The following is a 17,341-nucleotide window of genomic DNA, read 5'->3' on the forward strand; positions in this document are numbered from 1 at the left end:
GTGTCAGGGAGCCGTCTCTCTCTGTGTGTCAGGGAGCCGTCTCTCTCTCTGTGTGTCAGGGAGCCGTCTCTCTCTCTGTGTGTCAGGGAGCCGTCTCTCTCTCTGTGTGTCAGGGAGCCGTCTCTCTCTCTGTGTGTCAGGGAGCCGTCTCTCTCTCTGTGCGTCAGGGAGCCGTCTCTCTCTCTGTGTGTCAGGGAGCCGTCTCTCTCTCTGTGTGTCAGGGAGCCGTCTCTCTCTCTGTGTGTCAGGGAGCCGTCTCTCTCTCTGTGCGTCAGGGAGCCGTCTCTCTCTCTGTGCGTCAGGGAGCCGTCTCTCTCTCTGTGCGTCAGGGAGCCGTCTCTCTCTCTGTGCGTCAGGGAGCCGTCTCTCTCTCTGTGTGTCAGGGAGCCGTCTCTCTCTCAGTGCGTCAGGGAGCCGTCTCTCTCTCTGTGTGTCAGGGAGCCGTCTCTCTCTCTGTGCGTCAGGGAGCCGTCTCTCTCTCTGTGTGTCAGGGAGCCGTCTCTCTCTCTGTGTGTCAGGGAGCCGTCTCTCTCTCCGGGCGTCAGGGAGCCGTCTCTCTCTCTGTGTGTCAGGGAGCCGTCTCTCTCTCTGTGCGTCAGGGAGCCGTCTCTCTCTCTGTGCGTCAGGGAGCCGTCTCTCTCTCTGTGTGTCAGGGAGCCGTCTCTCTCTCTGTGCGTCAGGGAGCCGTCTCTCTCTGTGCGTCAGGGAGCCGTCTCTCTCTCTGTGTGTCAGGGAGCCGTCTCTCTCGCCGCGCGTCAGGGAGCCGTCTCTCTCTCCGGGCGTCAGGGAGCCGTCTCTCTCTCTGTGCGTCAGGGAGCCGTCTCTCTCTCCGGGCGTCAGGGAGCCGTCTCTCTCTCTGTGCGTCAGGGAGCCGTCTCTCTCTCTGTGCGTCAGGGAGCCGTCTCTCTCGCCGCGCGTCAGGGAGCCGTCTCTCTCTCTGTGTGTCAGGGAGCCGTCTCTCTCTCTGTGTGTCAGGGAGCCGTCTCTCTCTCCGGGCGTCAGGGAGCCGTCTCTCTCTCTGTGCGTCAGGGAGCCGTCTCTCTCTCTGTGCGTCAGGGAGCCGTCTCTCTCTCTGTTTGTCAGGGAGCCGTCTCTCTCTCTGTGCGTCAGGGAGCCGTCTCTCTCTCTGCGCGCGTCAGGGAGCCGTCTCTCTCTCTGTGTGTCAGGGAGCCGTCTCTCTCGCCGCGCGTCAGGGAGCCGTCTCTCTCGCCGCGCGTCAGGGAGCCGTCTCTCTCGCCGCGCGTCAGGGAGCCGTCTCTCTCTCTGTGCGTCAGGGAGCCGTCTCTCTCGCCGCGCGTCAGGGAGCCGTCTCTCTCGCCGCGCGTCAGGGAGCCGTCTCTCTCTCTGTGCGTCAGGGAGCCGTCTCTCTCGCCGCGCGTCAGGGAGCCGTCTCTCTCTCAGTGCGTCAGGGAGCCGTCTCTCTCTCCGGGCGTCAGGGAGCCGTCTCTCTCTCCGGGCGTCAGGGAGCCGTCTCTCTCTCCGGGCGTCAGGGAGCCGTCTCTCTCTCTGTGCGTCAGGGAGCCGTCTCTCTCTCGCCGCGCGTCAGGGAGCCGTCTCTCTCGCCGCGCGTCAGGGAGCCGTCTCTCGCAGTCTCTCACCCAGATACCCGTATGTCTCGTTGTCGCTCCGTGACATGTTCATCAGCGTCTCGTTCTGCGAGACATTCAGAATCCCCCCCGACCACTCATATATCCCGGGGTCTCCGAGCACGAGACTGCCCTGCAAGAGAGAGAGAGAGAGCGCTCAGAGAGACTGCGCTGCAAGAGACAGAGAGAGAGAGCGCTCAGAGAGACTGCGCTGCAAGAGAGAGAGAGCGCTCAGAGAGACTGCCCTGCAAGAGACAGAGAGAGAGAGCGCTCAGAGAGACTGCGCTGCAAGAGAGAGAGAGCGCTCAGAGAGACTGCCCTGCAAGAGAGAGAGAGAGAGCGCTCAGAGAGACTGCCCTGCAAGAGAGAGAGAGAGAGTGCTCAGAGAGACTGCGCTGCAAGAGACAGAGAGAGAGAGCGCTCAGAGAGACTGCCCTGCAAGAGAGAGAGAGAGAGCGCTCAGAGAGACTGCGCTGCAAGAGAGAGAGAGCGCTCAGAGAGACTGCGCTGCAAGAGACAGAGAGAGAGAGCGCTCAGAGAGACTGCCCTGCAAGAGAGAGAGAGAGAGCGCTCAGAGAGACTGCGCTGCAAGAGACAGAGAGAGAGAGCGCTCAGAGAGACTGCGCTGCAAGAGAGAGAGAGCGCTCAGAGAGACTGCCCTGCAAGAGACAGAGAGAGAGAGCGCTCAGAGAGACTGCGCTGCAAGAGAGAGAGAGCGCTCAGAGAGACTGCCCTGCAAGAGAGAGAGAGAGCGCTCAGAGAGACTGCGCTGCAAGAGACAGAGAGAGAGAGCGCTCAGAGAGACTGCGCTGCAAGAGACAGAGAGAGAGAGCTCAGAGAGACTGCCCTGCAAGAGAGAGAGAGAGAGAGCGCTCAGAGAGACTGCGCTGCAAGAGAGAGAGAGCGCTCAGAGAGACTGCCCTGCAAGAGACAGAGAGAGAGAGAGCGCTCAAAGAGACTGCGCTGCAAGAGAGAGAGAGAGAGAGCGCTCAGAGAGACTGCCCTGCAAGAGAGAGAGAGAGAGCACTCAGAGAGACTGCGCTGCAAGAGACAGAGAGAGAGAGCGCTCAGAGAGACTGCGCTGCAAGAGACAGAGAGAGAGAGCGCTCAGAGAGACTGCCCTGCAAGAGACAGACAGAGAGAGCGCTCAGAGAGACTGCGCTGCAAGAGAGAGAGAGCGCTCAGAGAGACTGCCCTGCAAGAGAGAGAGAGAGAGCGCTCAGAGAGACTGCCCTGCAAGAGAGAGAGAGAGAGCGCTCAGAGAGACTGCGCTGCAAGAGACAGAGAGAGAGCGCTCAGAGAGACTGCCCTGCAAGAGAGAGAGAGAGAGCGCTCAGAGAGACTGCGCTGCAAGAGACAGAGAGAGAGAGCGCTCAGAGAGACTGCCCTGCAAGAGACAGAGAGAGAGAGCGCTCAGAGAGACTGCCCTGCAAGAGACAGAGAGAGAGAGAGCGCTCTCAGAGAGACTGTACTGCAAGAGACAGAGAGAGAGAGCGCTCTCAGAGAGACTGCCCTGCAAGAGACAGAGAGAGAGAGAGCGTTCAGAGAAACTGCCCTGCAAGAGAGAGAGAGCGCTCAGAGAGACTGCCCTGCAAGAGACAGAGAGAGAGAGCGCTCAGAGAGACTGCCCTGCAAGAGACAGAGAGAGAGAGAGCGTTCAGAGAGACTGCCCTGCAAGAGAGAGAGAGAGAGCGCTCAGAGAGACTGCCCTGAAAGAGACAGAGAGAGAGCGCTCATAGAGACTGTCCTGCAAGAGACAGAGAGCATTCAGAGAGACTGCCCTGCAAGAGACAGAAAGAGCGTTCAGAGACTGTCCTGCAAGAGACAGAGAGAGCGTTCAGAGAGACTGCCCTGCAAGAGACAGAGAGCGCTCAGAGAGACTGTCCTGCAAGAGACAGAGAGAGAGCGCTCAGAGAGACTGTCCTGCAAGAGACAGAGAGAGAGCGCTCAGAGAGACTGCCCTGCAAGAGACAGGGAGCGTTCAGAGAGACTGCCCTGCAAGAGACAAAGAGCGTTCAGAGAGACTGCCCTGCAAGAGACAAAGAGCGTTCAGAGAGACTGCCCTGCAAGAGACAGAGAGAGCGTTCACAGAGAGACAGAGCGAGCGTTCAGAGAGACAACCCTGCAAGAGACAGAGAGTGTTCAGAGAGACTGCCCTGCAAGGGACAGAGAGCGTTCAGAGAGACTGTCCTGCAAGGGACAGAGAGCATTCAGAGAGACAACCCTGCAAGAGACAGAGAGCGTTCAGAGAGATTGCCCTGCAAGAGACAGAGAGCGTTCAGAGACTGCCCAGCAAGAGACAGAAAGAGCGTTCAGAGAGAGACAGAGCGAGCGTTCAGAGAGACTGCCCTGCAAGAGACAGAGAGTGTTCAGAGAGACTGCCCTGCAAGATACAGAGAGAGCGTTCAGAGAGACAGAGTGAGCGTTCAGAGAGACTGCCCTGCAAGGGACAGAGAGCGTTCAGAGAGACTGCCCTGCAAGGGACAGAGAGCGTTCAGAGAGACTGCCCTGCAAGAGACAGAGAGCGTTCAGAGAGACTGCCCTGCAAGGGACACAGAGCGTTCAGAGAGACTGCCCTGCAAGAGACAGAGAGCGTTCAGAGAGACTGCCCTGCAAGAGACAGAGAGCGTTCAGAGAGACTGCCCTGCAAGGGACAGAGAGCGTTCAGAGAGACTGCCCTGCAAGAGACAGAGAGCGTTCAGAGAGACTGCCCTGCAAGAGACAGAGAGCGTTCAGAGAGACTGCCCTGCAAGAGACAGAGAGTGCTCAGAGAAACTGTCCTGCAAGAGACGAGTCCTGTGTGTTCCCGTGAGCGCGCGCCTTTGCGTTCCCGTGAGCGCGCGCCTTCGCGTGCCCGTGAGCGCGCGCCTTTGCGTTCCCGTGAGCGCGCGCCTTCGCGTGCCCGTGAGCGCGCGCCTTTGCGTTCCCGTGAGCGCGCGCCTTCGCGTGCCCGTGAGCGCGCGCCTTTGAGTTCCCGTGAGCGCGCGCCTTCGCGTGCCCGTGAGCGCGCGCCTTTGCGTTCCCGTGAGCGCGTGGCGCTCAGCTGTTTGCAGAGAGAAACAAATTTGATTCTGCCACTCGCTGGCGCTTCACTTGTGTGGTTCACCCACTGAGGGCGAACCATCTCCGTGACATCATGGCCACGCCCCCTGACACGCCCCCCCACGCACGCAACTAGCTGGCCAGGAATCACCCGGGCAACCTGAGCGTCTGACGTCCCGGCGCTCGAGCGCCCGCGCCCCCTGACACGCCCCCCACCCCCACGCAACTAGCTGGCCAGGAATCACCCGAGCAACCTGAGCGTCTGACGTCCCCTGAGCCCGCGCCCCCTGACACGCCCCCCCCCCCCCCACGCACGCACGCAACTAGCTGGCCAGGAATCACCTGGGCAACCTGAGCGTCTGACGTCCCGGCGCTCGAGCGCCCGCGCCCCTGTTGTGACTGTTGGACGTATAAATGTAATAGCAGTTAAGGGAAAGCATTGGCAGGGTTGGCATTGGCAGCTTACGGCCTCGCCCAGGGTGGGTAGAGGCGCGCTGGCGCTGCGCCCTGCTCGGCGGTGCTTTTCCTGGCCGGCTAGGTGCGCGCGCGTGTGGAGGCGCGGCCTCTACGTCACGGAGCTGGTTCGCCCTCATTGGGTGAACCGCTCACGTGACGTGCTCGCTCGGCAAGCGGCTGAGCGCCGAGCAGGCGCACCCGCCCGCTAACGCAGGACATGTGCATTGTCGCAACGTGTCTAACCTGAGCGTGCGCGCCCGCTCAGCGCCACCCTGGACGAGCCCTATGAGTGCTGCATCTTAAGTGACCATCTTTAAGTGAATATACAGTGTGACGCGAGGTGACTGGGGACTGCATCTTCTGCAAACTCCACAAGGCAACCAACGGTGAGCGTATCCGACCACACTGTGACCTCATGCTTGTTAGCCTGCACTTATAACCGCCCTGTACACCTTATTTTACTCCAGTCTCCCCCATCACTGACTGCACACAACTGCCCCCTACCCCTCAACCAACTCCCTCGGCAAACCCTGAATAGACCCTAAGACCTCGGACATGCTTACTGCTGGCGTGCTGAGGCTCAGGGAAAGCGGGTGCTTTCCCTGGCCTTGCGGGTGCTTTCCCTGCGCGCCATCAGGGGGCGGGCCGGGGGCGGGCGCGTCACTGGCCGGGGGCGGGCCGGGGGCGGGCCAGAAAGCAACAACCATGGACGAGGCCTAACATTGCAATGCAGCAAAACATTTTGGCAAGAAAAAGGCACACCTGTGCTGTTTACTCTGCACACACTCACTTACTTACTCTGCACACACTCACTTACTTACTCTGCACACACTCACTTACTCTGCACACACTCACTTACTTACTCTGCACACACTCACTTACTTACTCTGCACACACTCACTTACTTACTCTGCACACACTCACTTACTTACTCTGCACACACTCACTTACTTACTCTGCACACACTCACTTACTTACTCTGCACACACTCACGTGGCTCACAACAGCTTCATACAATGTTATCTAGTTCTGTGATAATGAACCTGTTAGTTATCTCAACTCCTTTATTGTGACTACATGAAAATATTACTCCCTCTATCCACTACAAACTCCTACCTCCTGGCCTACACTTAATACCATCATACACCCCGGATTACACACAAGCCTGGCACTATCTACTGAAGGTTGGAGAACTCTGAAAACCAGCACACCAACCACCACTCACTCTAATGGCAAACATCACAAGTATACACCTTGCAAACAACTACCTGTAATGGATTTTCTGACCTGGCCTGACCCACCCAATCTCACATTGGCCCCTGTGGTCTAACCAGTCCCCATTACATGGTCGTGTCTGGTGGTGCACCTGTTGGCAACAGGACTCCTGAGTCTCCCGCATGATGTTGTGTGGGGATTGCCAACCCAGACAGGTAGCTGAGGTAGTGTGTGCGAGTCCTACCTATATCCAGTGCAGCGCCTCCACCTCATCAGGATCTCTGCGTCCGCAGGGAGATGGTTCTGATGAGGAACTCCTTCTTGGTGCCATCCTCTGTAGAGTAACTCCAGACTCACACAAGAGAATGTCTTTGATCAAGGTTGTCTTTATTGTGGCTTACGGTGCGGGCCAACTGCCCCTTACAGTGATTAGCTTTGCCACACATCTTGCTGTGCTATCCTTTCAAAGGTACACACTCCCAATGGAGTGGGATCCCCTCTCCCCTCGGGGAGATCACCCCTGTGCCAGGTCCCTGGACACAGTATGGCGTTGACAGCTTGATGCTGATTGATATAGAATGGGGCCTCTAGTTACAGCACTAGTGGGCCTCTTTTCCCCAGGTCTCAACGCAGACCTGCTCCTTACTCCAACACACTAACTTTGAGCAGTGCTGTGCCTTATATCCCTCAGGGGGCAGGCACATCTCTGATGTCACTAACGGTGGACTCAGAGCATGTAGCCACTCCCATCCACACATAGGGCACCTCACCAGGGTGTGAGGGCAAACCTCCATGATTACTGCTGGCATCCCTGTAACTTACCAGGCCTTACTGCCAGCAGGAGGGATAACTGCAGACCATTTTACAGCATGGCTACATACCCAAATCTCTGCTCATACTACAGTATTACTCTCTTTATTAGGTGATATTAAACTTAGGCCTTACACACCGGTATATGTAGCGCACTCTCCCCCACCCTCTGAGAGATAAGGCGTCTACGGTGTATGTGGGGCTTTACCTGTGGCTCACCGGAGGCCTGAACCTCCGCCTCTGGGAGCCTGGGGTGTTCCTGATTCGATAGGTGGCAGCGCCTCCACCTGCGCAGGATCCTAACTAGATGGGATACCCCCGCACAGGAACACACAATAATAACACAAAATACAACGATAACCTTTACTTAGGAACATGGAGATATTCAGCAACAATGAACATAGCGACGGTACTGGTTACCCCTTCCCCACGGCGGGCCTGTCCCACCACCATGTAACCCACACCGGGTCCACAGTACCAGACGGGGCCCTCGGGCACCAAACCACCCCAGGTGTCCACAAGTATACAACCCCCACCCCTTATATGTGGTCAGCGCTGCCCCGATGGTGTGTGTTTGGTTGGTGCACTTAAAGATATAGGTACCTGCGGGGTGCTCCAGCACCCGGGCTCACCGATTGGAAGACAGAGGGGACCCGCTGGATCCGCGACGAGTCCGCCTCCGCGTGGGGTGGTACCCCGCTGGAGCGTCCCACACGAAGACAGGGTGATCGCATGCGCGAATCATCCAAGGCCGCCGCAACTCCCGGCACTTACTGCGCAAGATGGCGGCACCCTGCTATGCGACACTATCGCCCTGCCTCTACCCCCCTAGCAACCGGCACATGTCCCTGTCTTCCCGGCAACCTCCGGACGCATCCACCGCCGCAGTGGAGGTAACCGGGTTTCATATAGAAAAACAAAAAGAACAATTCCTGCGCTCCTACCAATTAAAATGCAGCAAGGAAAAGGATTGCCTAATATTTGTGAGAGACGGTACATAAGCGCGGTAATATGTACCGTCTCCATAAGGGCGGTAATATGTACCGTCTCCATAAGGGCGGTAATATGTACCGTCTCCATAAGGGCGGTAATATGTACCGTCTCCATAAGGGCGGTAATATGTGGCGTCTCCATAAGGGCGGTAATATATACCGTTTCCATAAGGGCGGTAATATGTACCGTCTCCATAAGGGCGGTAATATGTACCGTCTCCATAAGCGCGGTAATATGTACCGTCTCCATAAGCGCGGTAATATGTACCGTCTCCATAAGGGCGGTAATATATACCGTCTCCATAAGCGCGGTAATATGTACCGTCTCCATAAGGGCGGTAATTTGTACCGTCTCCATAAGCGCGGTAATTTGTACCATCTCCATAAGGGCGGTAATATGTACCGTCTCCATAAGGGCGGTAATATGTACCGTCTCCATAAGGGCGGTAATATGTACCGTCTCCATAAGGGCGGTAATATATACCGTCTCCATAAGGGCGGTAATATGTGGCATCTCCATAAGGGCGGTAATATGTACCGTCTCCATAAGGGCGGTAATATGTACCGTCTCCATAAGCGCGGTAATATGTACCGTCTCCATAAGCGCGGTAATATGTACCATCTCCATAAGGGCGGTAATATGTACCGTCTCCATAAGGGCGGTAATATATACCGTCTCCATAAGGGCGGTAATATGTACCGTCTCCATAAGGGCGGTAATATATACCGTCTCCATAAGGGCGGTAATATATACCGTCTCCATAAGGGCGGTAATATATACCGTCTCCATAAGGGCGGTAATATGTGGCATCTCCATAAGGGCGGTAATATGTGCCGTCTCCATAAGGGCGGTAATATGTGGCGTCTCCATAAGGGTTGTAATATGTACAGTCTCCATAAGGGCGGTAATATGTACCGTCTCCATAAGGGCGGTAATATGTACCGTCTCCATAAGGGCGGTAATATGTGGCGTCTCCATAAGGGCGGTAATATGTGGCGTCTCCATAATGGCGGTAATATGTGGCGTCTCCATAAGGGCGGTAATATGTGGCGTCTCCATAAGGGCGGTAATATGTACCGTCTCCATAATGGCGGTAATATGTACCGTCTCCATAAGGGCGGTAATATGTGGCGTCTCCATAAGGGCGGTAATATGTGGCGTCTCCATAAGGGCGGTAATATGTGGCGTCTCCATAAGGCGGTAATATGTGGCGTCTCCATAAGGGCGGTAATATGTACAGTCTCCATAAGGGCGGTAATATGTACCGTCTCCATAAGGGCGGTAATATGTACAGTCTCCATAAGGGCGGTAATATGTACCGTCTCCATAAGGGCGGTAATATGTGGCGTCTCCATAAGGGCGGTAATATGTGGCGTCTCCATAAGGGCGGTAATATGTACCGTCTCCATAAGGGCGGTAATATGTGGCGTCTCCATAAGGGCGGTAATATGTGGCGTCTCCATAAGGGCGGTAATATGTGGCGTCTCCATAAGGGCGGTAATATGTACCGTCTCCATAAGGGCGGTAATATGTACCGTCTCCATAAGGGCGGTAATATGTGGCGTCTCCATAAGGGCGGTAATATGTACAGTCTCCATAAGGGCGGTAATATGTACCGTCTCCATAAGGGCGGTAATATGTGGCGTCTCCATAAGGGCGGTAATATGTGGCGTCTCCATAAGGGCGGTAATATGTACAGTCTCCATAAGGGCGTTAATATGTGGCGTCTCCATAAGGGCGGTAATATGTACCGTCTCCATAAGGGCGGTAATATGTGGCGTCTCCATAAGGGCGGTAATATGTGGCGTCTCCATAAGGCGGTAATATGTGGCTTCTCCATAAGGGCGGTAATATGTACAGTCTCCATAAGGGCGGTAATATGTGGCGTCTCCATAAGGGCGGTAATATGTACCGTCTCCATAAGGGCGGTAATATGTACAGTCTCCATAAGGGCGGTAATATGTACCGTCTCCATAAGGGCGGTAATATGTGGCGTCTCCATAAGGGCGGTAATATGTGGCGTCTCCATAAGGGCGGTAATATGTACCGTCTCCATAAGGGCGGTAATATGTACCGTCTCCATAAGGGCGGTAATATGTGGCGTCTCCATAAGGGCGGTAATATGTACAGTCTCCATAAGGGCGGTAATATGTACCGTCTCCATAAGGGCGGTAATATGTGGCGTCTCCATAAGGGCGGTAATATGTGCCGTCTCCATAAGGGCGGTAATATGTACCGTCTCCATAAGGGCGGTAATATGTACCGTCTCCATAAGCGCGGTAATATGTACCGTCTCCATAAGCGCGGTAATATGTACCATCTCCATAAGGGCGGTAATATGTACCGTCTCCATAAGGGCGGTAATATGTACCGTCTCCATAAGGGCGGTAATATGTACCGTCTCCATAAGGGCGGTAATATGTACCGTCTCCATAAGGGCAGTAATATATACCGTCTCCATAAGGGCGGTAATATATACCGTCTCCATAAGGGCGGTAATATATACCGTCTCCATAAGGGCGGTAATATATACCGTCTCCATAAGGGCGGTAATATGTGGCATCTCCATAAGGGCGGTAATATGTGCCGTCTCCATAAGGGCGGTAATATGTGCCGTCTCCATAAGGGCGGTAATATGTGGCGTCTCCATAAGGGTTGTAATATGTACAGTCTCCATAAGGGCGGTAATATGTACCGTCTCCATAAGGGCGGTAATATGTACCGTCTCCATAAGGGCGGTAATATGTGGCGTCTCCATAAGGGCGGTAATATGTGGCGTCTCCATAAGGGCGGTAATATGTGGCGTCTCCATAAGGGCGGTAATATGTGGCGTCTCCATAAGGGCGGTATTATGTGGCGTCTCCATAAGGGCGGTAATATGTACCGTCTCCATAATGGCGGTAATATGTACCGTCTCCATAAGGGCGGTAATATGTGGCGTCTCCATAAGGGCGGTAATATGTGGCGTCTCCATAAGGGCGGTAATATGTGGCGTCTCCATAAGGCGGTAATATGTGGCGTCTCCATAAGGGCGGTAATATGTACAGTCTCCATAAGGGCGGTAATATGTACCGTCTCCATAAGGGCGGCAATATGTACAGTCTCCATAAGGGCGGTAATATGTGCCGTCTCCATAAGGGCGGTAATATGTACCGTCTCCATAAGGGCGGTAATATGTACCGTCTCCATAAGGGCGGTAATATGTGGCGTCTCCATAAGGGCGGTAATATGTGGCGTCTCCATAAGGGCGGTAATATGTGGCGTCTCCATAAGGGCGGTAATATGTACCGTCTCCATAAGGGCGGTAATATGTACCGTCTCCATAAGGGCGGTAATATGTGGCGTCTCCATAAGGGCGGTAATATGTACCGTCTCCATAAGGGCGGTAATATGTACCGTCTCCATAAGGGCGGTAATATGTGGCATCTCCATAAGGGCGGTAATATGTGGCGTCTCCATAAGGGCGGTAATATGTACCGTCTCCATAAGGGCGGTAATATGTACCGTCTCCATAAGGGCGGTAATATGTGGCGTCTCCATAAGGGCGGTAATATGTACAGTCTCCATAAGGGCGGTAATATGTACCGTCTCCATAAGGGCGGTAATATGTGGCGTCTCCATAAGGGCGGTAATATGTGGCGTCTCCATAAGGGCGGTAATATGTACAGTCTCCATAAGGGCGTTAATATTTGGCGTCTCCATAAGGGCGGTAATATGTACCGTCTCCATAAGGGCGGTAATATGTACAGTCTCCATAAGGGCGTTAATATGTGGCGTCTCCATAAGGGCGGTAATATGTGCCGTCTCCATAAGGGCGGTAATATGTACCGTCTCCATAAGGGCGGTAATATGTGGCGTCTCCATAAGGGCGGTAATATGTGGCGTCTCCATAAGGGCGGTAATATGTGGCGTCTCCATAAGGGCGGTAATATGTGGCGTCTCCATAAGGGCGGTAATATGTACCGTCTCCATAAGGGCGGTAATATGTACCGTCTCCATAAGGGCGGTAATATGTGGCGTCTCCATAAGGGCGGTAATATGTACCGTCTCCATAAGGGCGGTAATATGTACCGTCTCCATAAGGGCGGTAATATGTGGCGTCTCCATAAGGGCGGTAATATGTGGCGTCTCCATAAGGGCGGTAATATGTACCGTCTCCATAAGGGCGGTAATATGTACCGTCTCCATAAGGGCGGTAATATGTGGCGTCTCCATAAGGGCGGTAATATGTACAGTCTCCATAAGGGCGGTAATATGTACCGTCTCCATAAGGGCGGTAATATGTGGCGTCTCCATAAGGGCGGTAATATGTGGCGTCTCCATAAGGGCGGTAATATGTACAGTCTCCATAAGGGCGTTAATATGTGGCGTCTCCATAAGGGCGGTAATATGTACCGTCTCCATAAGGGCGGTAATATGTACAGTCTCCATAAGGGCGTTAATATGTGGCGTCTCCATAAGGGCGGTAATATGTGCCGTCTCCATAAGGGCGGTAATATGTACCGTCTCCATAAGGGCGGTAATATGTACCGTCTCCATAAGGGCGGTAATATGTGGCGTCTCCATAAGGGCGGTAATATGTGGCGTCTCCATAAGGGCGGTAATATGTGGCGTCTCCATAAGGGCGGTAATATGTACCGTCTCCATAAGGGCGGTAATATGTACCGTCTCCATAAGGGCGGTAATATGTGGCGTCTCCATAAGGGCGGTAATATGTACCGTCTCCATAAGGGCGGTAATATGTACCGTCTCCATAAGGGCGGTAATATGTGGCGTCTCCATAAGGGCGGTAATATGTGGCGTCTCCATAAGGGCGGTAATATGTACCGTCTCCATAAGGGCGGTAATATGTACCGTCTCCATAAGGGCGGTAATATGTACCGTCCCCATAAGGGCGGTAATATGTACCGTCTCCATAAGGGCGGTAATATGTACCGTCTCCATAAGGGCGGTAATATGTACCGTCTCCATAAGGGCGGTAATATGTACCATCTCCATAAGGGCGGTAATATATACCGTCTCCATAAGGGCGGTAATATGTGGCGTCTCCATAAGGGCGGTAATATGTACCGTCTCCATAAGGGCGGTAATATGTACCGTCTCCATAAGGGCGTTAATATGTGGCGTCTCCATAAGGGCGGTAATATGTGGCATCTCCATAAGGGCGGTAATATGTGGCGTCTCCATAAGGGCGGTAATATGTGGCGTCTCCATAAGGGCGGTAATATGTGGCGTCTCCATAAGGGCGGTAATATGTACCGTCTCCATAAGGGCGGTAATATGTGGCGTCTCCATAAGGGCGGTAATATGTGGCGTCTCCATAAGGGCGGTAATATGTGGCGTCTCCATAAGGGCGGTAATATGTACCGTCTCCATAAGGGCGGTAATATGTACCGTCTCCATAAGGGCGGTAATATGTGGCGTCTCCATAAGGGCGGTAATATGTACAGTCTCCATAAGGGCGGTAATATGTACCGTCTCCATAAGGGCGGTAATATGTGGCGTCTCCATAAGGGCGGTAATATGTGGCGTCTCCATAAGGGCGGTAATATGTACAGTCTCCATAAGGGCGTTAATATGTGGCGTCTCCATAAGGGCGGTAATATGTACCGTCTCCATAAGGGCGGTAATATGTGGCGTCTCCATAAGGGCGGTAATATGTGGCGTCTCCATAAGGCGGTAATATGTGGCTTCTCCATAAGGGCGGTAATATGTACAGTCTCCATAAGGGCGGTAATATGTGGCGTCTCCATAAGGGCAGTAATATGTACCGTCTCCATAAGGGCGGTAATATGTACAGTCTCCATAAGGGCGGTAATATGTACCGTCTCCATAAGGGCGGTAATATGTGGCGTCTCCATAAGGGCGGTAATATGTGGCGTCTCCATAAGGGCGGTAATATGTACCGTCTCCATAAGGGCGGTAATATGTACCGTCTCCATAAGGGCGGTAATATGTGGCGTCTCCATAAGGGCGGTAATATGTACAGTCTCCATAAGGGCGGTAATATGTACCGTCTCCATAAGGGCGGTAATATGTGGCGTCTCCATAAGGGCGGTAATATGTGCCGTCTCCATAAGGGCGGTAATATGTACCGTCTCCATAAGGGCGGTAATATGTACCGTCTCCATAAGCGCGGTAATATGTACCGTCTCCATAAGCGCGGTAATATGTACCATCTCCATAAGGGCGGTAATATGTACCGTCTCCATAAGGGCGGTAATATGTACCGTCTCCATAAGGGCGGTAATATGTACCGTCTCCATAAGGGCGGTAATATGTACCGTCTCCATAAGGGCAGTAATATATACCGTCTCCATAAGGGCGGTAATATATACCGTCTCCATAAGGGCGGTAATATATACCGTCTCCATAAGGGCGGTAATATATACCGTCTCCATAAGGGCGGTAATATGTGGCATCTCCATAAGGGCGGTAATATGTGCCGTCTCCATAAGGGCGGTAATATGTGCCGTCTCCATAAGGGCGGTAATATGTGGCGTATCCATAAGGGTTGTAATATGTACAGTCTCCATAAGGGCGGTAATATGTACCGTCTCCATAAGGGCGGTAATATGTACCGTCTCCATAAGGGCGGTAATATGTGGCGTCTCCATAAGGGCGGTAATATGTGGCGTCTCCATAAGGGCGGTAATATGTGGCGTCTCCATAAGGGCGGTAATATGTGGCGTCTCCATAAGGGCGGTAATATGTGGCGTCTCCATAAGGGCGGTAATATGTACCGTCTCCATAATGGCGGTAATATGTACCGTCTCCATAAGGGCGGTAATATGTGGCGTCTCCATAAGGGCGGTAATATGTGGCGTCTCCATAAGGGCGGTAATATGTGGCGTCTCCATAAGGCGGTAATATGTGGCGTCTCCATAAGGGCGGTAATATGTACAGTCTCCATAAGGGCGGTAATATGTACCGTCTCCATAAGGGCGGCAATATGTACAGTCTCCATAAGGGCGGTAATATGTGCCGTCTCCATAAGGGCGGTAATATGTACCGTCTCCATAAGGGCGGTAATATGTACCGTCTCCATAAGGGCGGTAATATGTGGCGTCTCCATAAGGGCGGTAATATGTGGCGTCTCCATAAGGGCGGTAATATGTGGCGTCTCCATAAGGGCGGTAATATGTACCGTCTCCATAAGGGCGGTAATATGTACCGTCTCCATAAGGGCGGTAATATGTGGCGTCTCCATAAGGGCGGTAATATGTACCGTCTCCATAAGGGCGGTAATATGTACCGTCTCCATAAGGGCGGTAATATGTGGCATCTCCATAAGGGCGGTAATATGTGGCGTCTCCATAAGGGCGGTAATATGTACCGTCTCCATAAGGGCGGTAATATGTACCGTCTCCATAAGGGCGGTAATATGTGGCGTCTCCATAAGGGCGGTAATATGTACAGTCTCCATAAGGGCGGTAATATGTACCGTCTCCATAAGGGCGGTAATATGTGGCGTCTCCATAAGGGCGGTAATATGTGGCGTCTCCATAAGGGCGGTAATATGTACAGTCTCCATAAGGGCGTTAATATTTGGCGTCTCCATAAGGGCGGTAATATGTACCGTCTCCATAAGGGCGGTAATATGTACAGTCTCCATAAGGGCGTTAATATGTGGCGTCTCCATAAGGGCGGTAATATGTGCCGTCTCCATAAGGGCGGTAATATGTACCGTCTCCATAAGGGCGGTAATATGTACCGTCTCCATAAGGGCGGTAATATGTGGCGTCTCCATAAGGGCGGTAATATGTGGCGTCTCCATAAGGGCGGTAATATGTGGCGTCTCCATAAGGGCGGTAATATGTACCGTCTCCATAAGGGCGGTAATATGTACCGTCTCCATAAGGGCGGTAATATGTGGCGTCTCCATAAGGGCGGTAATATGTACCGTCTCCATAAGGGCGGTAATATGTACCGTCTCCATAAGGGCGGTAATATGTGGCGTCTCCATAAGGGCGGTAATATGTGGCGTCTCCATAAGGGCGGTAATATGTACCGTCTCCATAAGGGCGGTAATATGTACCGTCTCCATAAGGGCGGTAATATGTGGCGTCTCCATAAGGGCGGTAATATGTACAGTCTCCATAAGGGCGGTAATATGTACCGTCTCCATAAGGGCGGTAATATGTGGCGTCTCCATAAGGGCGGTAATATGTGGCGTCTCCATAAGGGCGGTAATATGTACAGTCTCCATAAGGGCGTTAATATGTGGCGTCTCCATAAGGGCGGTAATATGTACCGTCTCCATAAGGGCGGTAATATGTACAGTCTCCATAAGGGCGTTAATATGTGGCGTCTCCATAAGGGCGGTAATATGTGCCGTCTCCATAAGGGCGGTAATATGTACCGTCTCCATAAGGGCGGTAATATGTACCGTCTCCATAAGGGCGGTAATATGTGGCGTCTCCATAAGGGCGGTAATATGTGGCGTCTCCATAAGGGCGGTAATATGTGGCGTCTCCATAAGGGCGGTAATATGTACCGTCTCCATAAGGGCGGTAATATGTACCGTCTCCATAAGGGCGGTAATATGTGGCGTCTCCATAAGGGCGGTAATATGTACCGTCTCCATAAGGGCGGTAATATGTACCGTCTCCATAAGGGCGGTAATATGTGGCGTCTCCATAAGGGCGGTAATATGTGGCGTCTCCATAAGGGCGGTAATATGTACCGTCTCCATAAGGGCGGTAATATGTACCGTCTCCATAAGGGCGGTAATATGTACCGTCCCCATAAGGGCGGTAATATGTACCGTCTCCATAAGGGCGGTAATATGTACCGTCTCCATAAGGGCGGTAATATGTACCGTCTCCATAAGGGCGGTAATATGTACCATCTCCATAAGGGCGGTAATATATACCGTCTCCATAAGGGCGGTAATATGTGGCGTCTCCATAAGGGCGGTAATATGTACCGTCTCCATAAGGGCGGTAATATGTACCGTCTCCATAAGGGCGTTAATATGTGGCGTCTCCATAAGGGCGGTAATATGTGGCATCTCCATAAGGGCGGTAATATGTACCGTCTCCATAAGGGCGGTAATATGTGGCGTCTCCATAAGGGCGGTAATATATACCGTCTCCATAAGGGCGGTAATATGTGCGTCTCCATAAGGGCGGTAATATGTGGCGTCTCCATAAGGGCGGTAATATGTGCCGTCTCCATAAGGGCGGTAATATGTACCGTCTCCATAAGGGCGGTAATATGTACCGTCTCCATAAGGG

The 17,341-nt window shown here is 53.2% G+C and overlaps 1 protein-coding gene across 1 annotated transcript in view; it reads right to left on the reverse strand.

Moving 5' to 3' along the window:
- LOC142485976 (integrin alpha-L-like) overlaps positions 1–17,341 on the reverse strand; it is a gene marked incomplete at both ends in the record, with an annotated part of 190,777 nt that overhangs the window by 99,895 nt on the left and 73,541 nt on the right. Inside the window, one exon of the mRNA XM_075584632.1 lies at positions 1,599–1,719. Within this exon, the coding sequence (XP_075440747.1) occupies positions 1,599–1,719 (121 nt within the window). The remainder of the gene's footprint in view (positions 1–1,598; positions 1,720–17,341) is intronic.

Source organism: Ascaphus truei, unplaced genomic scaffold (assembly GCF_040206685.1).
Source record: "Ascaphus truei isolate aAscTru1 unplaced genomic scaffold, aAscTru1.hap1 HAP1_SCAFFOLD_689, whole genome shotgun sequence".
NCBI lineage: Eukaryota > Metazoa > Chordata > Amphibia > Anura > Ascaphidae > Ascaphus > Ascaphus truei.